This window comes from Geospiza fortis, unplaced genomic scaffold (assembly GCF_000277835.1).
Source record: "Geospiza fortis unplaced genomic scaffold, GeoFor_1.0 scaffold106, whole genome shotgun sequence".
Classification (NCBI taxonomy): Eukaryota; Metazoa; Chordata; class Aves; order Passeriformes; family Thraupidae; genus Geospiza; species Geospiza fortis.
Window position 1 is genome coordinate 2,306,173 of NW_005054377.1, and position 9,419 is coordinate 2,315,591.

Genomic DNA, 9,419 nt, shown 5'->3' on the forward strand with positions numbered 1-9,419 from the left:
GTCACCAGACACGATGTGGCCGCCCGTGTCCCTCCTGTGTGTCCTGGTGGCCTTTGCCAGTGCTCGCAGCATCCCTTACTTCCCTCCTCTCTCTGATGACCTGGTCAACCACATAAACAAGCTCAACACCACGTGGAAGGTGAGTACTGGGCTGATTTGGGGTTTTTTTTTGGGGGGGGAGGCATTGCTGACAGTCTCTCTGTGGGATTCAGTGGCTGGGATTTGGAAGTGTCACCGTGGTGGTGACAGATCCAACCTTGGTCCCAGCTGGATTCTCCAGTGAGGTGATGCTGACAGGGGTTCCTGCAGTGACAGGAGCTGTGGAGCTCCTCCTTGGAGCAGAGCAGGATGAATTTGTGGAATAGGAGCTGCTGGTCCTTCGCTTTTTTTTTCTTACTGAGGTTCTGTTTTTTTCTTACTGAGGTTGAGATTGAAAGTGCTCGAGATGGTATTTTGTGTTCAGACTCAGATGTTTGTTATTTCTTATCTATATCACAGTCTCACAAGCTGTGAGTTCTACAGCATTTCACTGACAAGCTGCAAAATGGCCCTGTATCTTTCTCTATAAGGTCTTTTAAGGAAAAACTATCTACTTAAGAAATGACACTTAAATTATTTTCACTTTTAAGTCAGTAACTAATCACTTGTGTCCCACAATGAGGATTAATTACATAATTACGTAATTACATAATTAATTACATTATAAAAATTACATTATAAATACAAATATATCCTGTCCCAGTTCTGTGTGTGTCTCTCTCCAGGCAGGACACAACTTCCACAATGCTGACATGAGCTATGTGAAGAAGCTCTGTGGCACCTTCCTGGGTGGGCCCAAGCTACCTGAGAGGTGAGTGCAGGGAGGGGAAGGTGGAGCTCCAGTAGAAGTTGTGTGACTCCTTCACGAGCATCTGGAGTGGGTGTGGGGCTCTCCTGGCAGGGTGGACACTGTTCATGGGGTTAAGCATGGAGCACACATGAGGGGAAAATCCATCCTTGCCCAGTTGTGCAGTTTGTTCTCCTTGAAAATGAACACTCCAGGGGAGCTGCTGACCTGCTCTGGGGACAGCATAAGTATTTGTGCTCCTTCAGTAAGCAAACAACACAAACATCCTCCAGGCCGCCTTCAGAGGAGGCTGGAGAGTGCAGTGCACCCTGTCATGGTTCACTGGTGTTCCTGAGACAGGATTTCCCTCTCCTCACAGGGTGGATTTTGCTGCAGACGTGGAGCTGCCCGATAACTTCGACTCGCGGACGCAGTGGCCCAACTGTCCCACCATCAGTGAGATAAGAGACCAGGGCTCCTGTGGCTCCTGCTGGGTGAGTACAGGGGAAATTCAGTGTTGTGTTCATAAAATTTACTGGGCAAAACCCAGGCCTTTGATTTGCTGCTGAATCCCCTGCCATGGGCAGGGACACCTTCCACTGTCCCAGGTTGATCCAAGCCCCATCCAGCCTGGCCTTGGACACTTCCAAGGATCCAGGGGCAGCCACAGCTCCTCTGTGCACCCTGTGCCAGGGCCTCACCACCCTTGCAGGGAACAATTCCTTCCCAATACCCCATCTATCCCTGCCCTCTGGCAGTGGGAAGCCATTCCCTGTGTCCTGTCCCTCCATGACTTGTTCCAAGTCCCTCTCCAGCTCTCCTGGAGCCCCTTTGGGCCCTGGAAGGGGCTTTAAGGTCTCCCTGGATCCTTCTCTCCTCCAGAGCCAGCCCCAGCTCTCCCAGCCTGGCTCCAGAGCAGAGGGGCCCCAGCCCTTGGAGCATCTTTGTTGCTCTTTGTGAGGGAACTCTCTGAGATCCTGCAGTGTCTGAGCTCCTGGGTGGCTTCTCCCAGCCAGGCCATGCTTGCTGCTCTCATTTCCAGGAGGTTTTCCTGGTTTCTCTCCCCTGGCTGAGCTCTAATGTGTGTTTTGGGGTTACCCTCAGGCTTTTGGCGCCGTGGAAGCGATTTCAGACCGGATCTGTGTCCACACCAACGCCAAGGTCAGCGTGGAGGTCTCAGCTGAGGACCTGCTGTCGTGCTGTGGCTTCGAGTGTGGCATGGGGTGAGCTGCTCCTGGTCCTTGTGCTCCTGGAAGGTGGTTGGGAGGAGCAGGGGCAGGCCCTGGAGGTGCTGATCGCTTCAGCCCTGCCTTCGTTACCTCCCTTAGGAGCACGAAGCTCCTCCAGAGGTTTGTGCTGTGGATGAGGGAGTTGGGTGGGAACATAAAGCTGATTCCAGGGACTGGGACACATCCTGCCCCCAGCATAGTGGGTGCTGGTGGCTGTAAGCACATAGTGATGCTCTCCAGCACAGAGCTGGCAGCTGCCAAAGCCAAAGGAAGAATCTTTTCTTAGTCCCAGATCCTCGATTTTCAGGCACAAGCCTTTTGCCTCTGGCTTTCCCAGCTGTTGAGCACAGGGTAGGGAGTTGAGTCTCCAAGTCCTGTTGCTGCTGGCAGCAGAAGCTGGTCAGGGACCTGGTAATGAGGCACTTTGGGATTTGGGTGCTCTTAACTCCTTGCCTGAGGCCTTGGTGTCTCAAGGCAGATCCTGGGGAAGAAAAGAACAGGCTAGAAAAAAGGTTTAATATACCCAAACCTTCCTTTGAACCATCCCAGGCTGGCTCCATTCCCTTGCCTCTCCCAGAATGGGATGGCTGGGGCTGGAGCTGGTGCCTCTCCCCCCAGGTGCAATGGTGGTTACCCCTCTGGTGCTTGGAGGTACTGGACGGAGAGGGGCCTCGTGTCCGGGGGTCTCTACGATTCCCACGTGGGTAAGTCCTGGCTGATACCCTTGGGGAAGCAGGGAGGAGTGTCTCTGCTTGCTTAAAGTTCATGTTTTTTGGGACCCTTCTCTCCTGGTCTGCATCCTTGTGGCTGCTCCCTCCTTCAATTCAAACACCTCTGCAGTCCCAGCTGGCTGCCCCTGCCCCCATGGCTCCTTCCTTTGGGACAAAGGTCCTTGAGCAGAGCCCAGAGGCAGGAGGCCCGTCTGGGAAGGGAGCCAGGAGCCCTCAACACACCCCCAGGGCTCCTGTTTCCATAGCAGGAGTGAATCAGGCTGTGAATTTTGTGCTGTTGCTGGTTTTGAACCAGATCACTGCACTTTGGATGAGGTCCTGACATGTTTCCCCTTCAAAAAATAACTTCTAGACTGGAACCCTCTGCCTCCCCCTGTCATGACCATCAGCTGGTTCACGTTTCCACCTTTTCCATGACCATTTGGAGAGGGAGGTGGTGGGAAGGAGCTCTGGTGGGAAACACGTTGCTCATGGAAGGAAGACCTCCTGCACTCCACTAATTTGTGGGGTTGCTGGGGCAGAAAGGCTCTTCCCTGGGGCTTCTGGTGCCTTCTCCAGTGTGGCTGTTGGGATCTCTGGGGACAACCAGTTGATGTCACCTCTGTCCTGGACAGGCTGCTGGCTCTACTCCAGCCCTCAACACACCCCCAATGCTCCTGTTTCCATAGCAGGAGTGATTCAGGCTGTGAATTTTGTGCTGTTGCTGGTTTTGAACCAGTTCATTACACTTTGGATGAGGTCAGGAGTCTTCCTGACGTGTTGCTCCTTCAAAAAATAACTTCTAGACTGGAACCCTCTGCCTCCCCCTGTCATGACCATCAGCTGGTTCATGTTTCCACCTTTTCCATGACCATTTGGAGAGGGAGGTGGTGGGAAGGAGCTCTCGTGGGAAACACGTTGCTCATGGAAGGAAGATCTGCACCCCATTAATTTGTGGGGTTCCTGGGGCAGAAAGGCTCTTCCCTGGGGCTTCTCCTGCCTTCTCCAGCATGGCTATTGGGATCTCTGGGGACAACCAGTTGATGTCACCTCTGTCCTGGACAGGCTGCTGGCTCTACTCCAGCCCTCAACACACCCCCAATGCTCCTGTTTCCATAGCAGGAGTGAGGCTGTGAATTTTGTGATATTGCTGGTTTTGAACCTGTTCACTACACTTTGGATGAGGTCCTGATGTGTTCCCCTTTCAAAAAATAACTTCCAGACTGGAACCCTCTGCCTCCCCCTGTCATGACCATCAGCTGGTTCACGTTTCCACCTTTTCCATGACCATTTGGAGAGGGAGGTGGTGGGAAACAGGTTTGGTGGGAAACACATTGCTCATGGAAGGAAGACCTAGGAAATTTGTGGGGTTCCTGGGGCTTCTGGTGCCTTCTCCAGCATGGCTGTTGGGATCTTTGGGGACAGCCAGTTGATGTCACCTCTGTCCTGGACAGGCTGCCGGCCCTACTCCATCCCACCCTGTGAGCACCACGTGAACGGCAGCCGCCCCCCCTGCACTGGGGAGGGAGGGGGCACCCCCAGGTGCAGCAGGCACTGTGAGCCTGGCTACTCACCCTCATACAAGGAGGACAAGCACTACGGTAAGAGAGATGGCCTTCAAAGCTGCTCCTCGTGGTACCTGGGAGGGGTGGGCAGCATTGCACCCGTTCCTTGTCACAGACATGTTTTATGAAAAGTCCTTTCCTTAGGATTTTTTTCTCCTGAGAAGCCGAGGGGCCTCAGGAACAAAATGTAAACAATGGTTATCTGCTGCTGTGGAATGCAACAGGTGGATCTGTGATTGGTCTCATGTGGTTGTTTCTAATTAATGGCAAATCACAGTCCAGCTGTCTTGGACTGTCTGGTCAGTCACAAGCCTTTGTTATCATTCCTTTTCTATTCTTAGCCAACCTTCTGATGAAATAGTTTCTTCTATTCTTTTAGTATAGTTTTAATATAATATATATCATAAAATAATAAATCAAGCCTTCTGAAACATAGAGCCAACATTCTCGTCTCTTCCCTCATCGTAAGACTCCTGCAAACACCCCCACAGTTCCTGGTGGGTTTTTCTCCTGTGCCCTGTCCCTGGTGGTCCTGGAGCAAAGCTGATTGTGGCAGATGCACAGTTTGTGTTTGCTGAGGCTCAGCTGGGAAGGGGGAACTGGTGGAACTGGTCTGAGTCCTCGAGGTACATGTGGCTGTGGTGTCAAAGCCACCTCCAAGTCTCCTTGGCAGCAGCCAGCCTACTTTTAGGAGAATCCAGCTGTTTCTTGGAGATTTGTCTTCACCTTGAGTGTTTTGGGTTTTGAAAAGGAGAATGTACAAGGGAAAAATGTCCCTTCCCACTAAAGCTGTCTGGAATAGGTCTTTGGGTACAGAATAGGACTCAGATTAAATAATTCCCTCTGGAAGAGGGGTGGCTGGAGCCCACTTTTCCTGCTTGGCTGTGTCAGTCCCTCTGGAGCTGCTGGGTTTGGATTTAACCTGAATTTAAGTGCAGGAGGCCTCCTGCAGGCTGACACTGAGCCATCCTGTGTGGCCCATCCTAATGGTGGGAATTATTTCCCTTTTAGGCATCACATCCTATGGAGTCCCTCGCAGTGAGAAGGAAATCATGGCTGAGATCTACAAGAACGGCCCAGTGGAAGGAGCCTTCATTGTCTACGAGGATTTCCTGATGTACAAATCTGGTGAGCAGCACCACTGGGGCTGGGCGGGGAGAGTTTCAACCTGGGGTCCCTCTTTTGTGGCCCTGGTCTGTCTTCTCAAAGTCTCAGAGATCTCAACGTCACAATTAAGTATCTGCTGTGGCAAGGACATGGGCAGATGTATCCATAGCAAGGGGAATCAGTTCTTGGGATTGGATCAGCCCTAAAGGGGAGCATCCCAAATTCCAGCTGGCAGCAACAGCTCAGATTTTAGGACCTCAAAACTCTTGTTGTGAACTGGCTTTGAGCCCCTTGGGGAATGTGTCTGCATGTCTTGGTGCTAAGCATGGTCACAGAATCATGGAATGGTTTGGGTGGGATGATCATGATTAAAAAATCTTCTCATTCCAGTCCCTGCCATGGGGGGACACCTTACACTATCCCACACCATGGGCAGGGACACTTTCCACTATCCCAGGTTGATCCAAGCCCTGTCCAGCCTGGCCTTGGACACTTCCAGGGATCCAGGGGCAGCCACAGCTTCTCTGGGCACCCTGTGCCAGGGCCTCACCACCCTCACAGGGAACAATTTCCTCCTAACATCCAACCTAAATCTCCCATCTTTTAGTTTAAAACCTTTCCCTTCTGTCCTGTTACTAATTCCCTGTGCAGAACTCCTTCCTTCAGACTCTGCACTGTTTCAGTTTCACATTTAACTAAAACCCAAAATTAATAATATTTAATAATTATACAATTCTATAATAAATTTTATTATTTATAATTTTATAATAATTATATGATTTTATAATTTTATGGATATTATTAATCTCAGCCACTCTGGGGTTTGTAATTCCAGGCTGTGAGGACCCTGTGGTGTGGACAGGCAGTGCCTGTTGACATTTTGGGGTGTTTTTCCCCTTGCAGGGGTCTACCAGCACGTGTCTGGGGAGCAGGTGGGAGGCCACGCCATCCGAATCCTGGGCTGGGGCGTGGAGAACGACACTCCCTACTGGCTGGTGGCCAACTCCTGGAACACCGACTGGGGGGAGAATGGTGAGAGCCTCCGGCAATCTTCTCCACCCCATTTCCCCGCCCCATTCCCTTCCACCAGCAATTCCCACTCCATTTTCCCACCCCATTCCCTTCCACCAGCAATTCCCGCCCCATTCCCCTCCACCAGCAATTCCCACTCCATTTTCCCACCCCATTCCCTTCCACCGGCAATTCCTGCCCCATTTCTCCACCCCATTCCCCTCGGAGGGATGGAGAGGGTGACTTTTTTTTGGTGTTCTCCCAGGTTTCTTCAAAATCCTGCGGGGAGAGGACCACTGTGGTATCGAGTCTGAGGTTGTGGCTGGCATCCCCAGGACGGAGCAGTACTGGAAGAGGATGTAACTCTGATCAAACCACAAATAATCCTGAGTCCCTGATGCTTTTAACTCATAGTGGGTTGGGTGCAGAGACCCTCCCTTCTAAAAGAGACTCTAGTTCAGGTTACTCTATTAAAGCTTTTTATCTTTTCTTTTTTTTTTTTCAATTTTTTTGTTCCTTTTTTTTTTATTTTTAAAATTGTTTGGATTTTTGTTTTTTTAAATTGTACGTTGGAGCTGGAGGTGGAGCTGCTTTCTGCCAGCCTCCTGCTTCTGGTGGGTCTATCCCAGGTTGATCCAAGCCCTGTCCAGCCTGGCCTTGGACACTTCCAGGGATCCAGGGGCAGCCACAGCTTCTCTGGGCACCCTGTGCCAGGGCCTCACCACCCTCACAGGGAACAATTTCCTCCTAACATCCAACCTAAATCTCCCATCTTTTAGTTTAAAACCTTTCCCTTCTGTCCTGTTACTAATTCCCTGTGCAGAACTCCTTCCTTCAGACTCTGCACTGTTTCAGTTTCACATTTAACTAAAACCCAAAATTAATAATATTTAATAATTATACAATTCTATAATAAATTTTATTATTTATAATTTTATAATAATTATATGATTTTATAATTTTATGGATATTATTAATCTCAGCCACTCTGGGGTTTGTAATTCCAGGCTGTGAGGACCCTGTGGTGTGGACAGGCAGTGCCTGTTGACATTTTGGGGTGTTTTTCCCCTTGCAGGGGTCTACCAGCACGTGTCTGGGGAGCAGGTGGGAGGCCACGCCATCCGAATCCTGGGCTGGGGCGTGGAGAACGACACTCCCTACTGGCTGGTGGCCAACTCCTGGAACACCGACTGGGGGGAGAATGGTGAGAGCCTCCGGCAATCTTCTCCACCCCATTTCCCCGCCCCATTCCCTTCCACCGGCAATTCCTGCCCCATTCCCTTCCACCAGCAATTCCCACTCCATTTTCCCACCCCATTCCCTTCCACCGGCAATTCCTGCCCCATTTCTCCACCCCATTCCCCTCGGAGGGATGGAGAGGGTGACTTTTTTTTGGTGTTCTCCCAGGTTTCTTCAAAATCCTGCGGGGAGAGGACCACTGTGGTATCGAGTCTGAGGTTGTGGCTGGCATCCCCAGGACGGAGCAGTACTGGAAGAGGATGTAACTCTGATCAAACCACAAATAATCCTGAGTCCCTGATGCTTTTAACTCATAGTGGGTTGGGTGCAGAGACCCTCCCTTCTAAAAGAGACTCTAGTTCAGGTTACTCTATTAAAGCTTTTTATCTTTTCTTTTTTTTTTTTTTCAATTTTTTTGTTCCTTTTTTTTTTATTTTTAAAATTGTTTGGATTTTTGTTTTTTTAAATTGTACGTTGGAGCTGGAGGTGGAGCTGCTTTCTGCCAGCCTCCTGCTTCTGGTGGGTCACAGCAGGACACTGGGGCATTCCCTGCTCAGAGGACTGCTGGAGAGCTCGCTGGCCTCTTGGAATTTGGTTAGCCTGGACCCCTTCCGGCCCAGTTTGCTACTGGGAGGGCAGGAAACAGCTTTGTGCTGGGATTAGGGACTCGGTGGGGCAGCAGAGGTGGATGCTGCTGGAAAGCCATGGCCAGGGGGGATTTGTGCACCCCCAGATGGGTTGATCTGACTGTTAGCACCCAAAACAAGCAGGGGAGAATTTCCTGTGACTGTGTGCCTTGAATTGGCTAATTTTAGACCTATTAATGAACAAACTACTGATGAACTTGCTGTGGGGGTGGCTCTGGCCAGAGCTGCCTGCACCAAGTCCCTCGTGCATCGCCTGCTCTGCTCCATCCTCCTGGCTTTTCAAACCACTTCTTCCTCAGCTGTTCACTGACTTTTTTATCTGCTGTAGTCTGGGGTTATTGATGCTGGGGAAGGGCCTGGCTGGAGCTCCATGAGCCTCTGATCAAATATCCTGCAAGCATCTGGGAGGGAGCTGGGAAAGAGCAAAGCCCTTCTCCTGCATGGCTGAGCAGCTTGGTGTGTGCAGGTCATGCCTGGGCAAGGGTGCAGTGCCCAAATTTGGGGTGCTTTGGGGCTGCAGGTGTTGCATGCTGAGCTGAGGGATGATGCCCAAGTGAGCTGCAGGGAGCTCAAGCAGATGCTTGGAGGTGTCTCAGTAAATTGGACACAATTAAAGCATTTTTTCTGGACATTAGGGAAGGTAAAAATCCTTATTTTTGTTACTGGGGGGAGGTAATAGGTTGTGTACAGGAGGAATCATGCGATTTGCCAACACTAATATAACAAAGAGCTTTTTTTTTTTTTTTTTTTGTAATTTTAAAGCACAAAATCTATTAGTGACCTGAGGCTATGGGTCTGAGATGTGTGAAGCAGGCTCTCCATGCACTGTAAAATAGCCCCTTACCTCTGCTTGCTCAGGCACCAGTGAGGCAGAGCTGTGCTGTATTTGGCTGGAACACCTGTGCCAATAAATGATTTCTCCAGTGTCTTGGCTCCTGGCTCTTGGTTGCTTCTGCTTGGCTTCTGACACCTCTGATGGTTGGAGAGGAAGCCAAGTGAGACCCTTCTGTCTTCAGAGAATGGTTTGGGTGGGAAGGGACCTTAAGGATCATCCAGTCCCACCCCCTGCCATGGGCAGGGGCACC

General features: G+C 50.7%; 1 protein-coding gene and 1 long non-coding RNA gene across 2 annotated transcripts in view; both read left to right on the top strand.

Annotated features, from left to right (window-relative positions):
- CTSB (cathepsin B) overlaps nucleotides 1-6,943 on the top strand; it is a 6,975-nt gene extending 32 nt beyond the window's left edge. Inside the window, exons 1-9 of the mRNA XM_031060247.1 lie at nucleotides 1-139; nucleotides 765-850; nucleotides 1,206-1,320; nucleotides 1,931-2,049; nucleotides 2,674-2,759; nucleotides 4,220-4,366; nucleotides 5,342-5,458; nucleotides 6,341-6,469; nucleotides 6,714-6,943. The exon at nucleotides 1-139 is cut by the window's left edge and continues 32 nt beyond it. Coding sequence (XP_030916107.1) covers nucleotides 14-139; nucleotides 765-850; nucleotides 1,206-1,320; nucleotides 1,931-2,049; nucleotides 2,674-2,759; nucleotides 4,220-4,366; nucleotides 5,342-5,458; nucleotides 6,341-6,469; nucleotides 6,714-6,811 — 1,023 coding nt within the window. The 5' untranslated portion in view covers nucleotides 1-13 and the 3' untranslated portion in view covers nucleotides 6,812-6,943. The remainder of the gene's footprint in view (nucleotides 140-764; nucleotides 851-1,205; nucleotides 1,321-1,930; nucleotides 2,050-2,673; nucleotides 2,760-4,219; nucleotides 4,367-5,341; nucleotides 5,459-6,340; nucleotides 6,470-6,713) is intronic.
- Nucleotides 6,944-7,522: 579 nt separating this feature from the next.
- On the top strand, nucleotides 7,523-9,260 carry LOC115948331. Its single transcript, XR_004082161.1, has 2 exons — nucleotides 7,523-7,652; nucleotides 7,856-9,260. It is a non-coding gene; the product is annotated as an uncharacterized LOC115948331 (long non-coding RNA).
- Nucleotides 9,261-9,419: the final 159 nt, after the last annotated feature.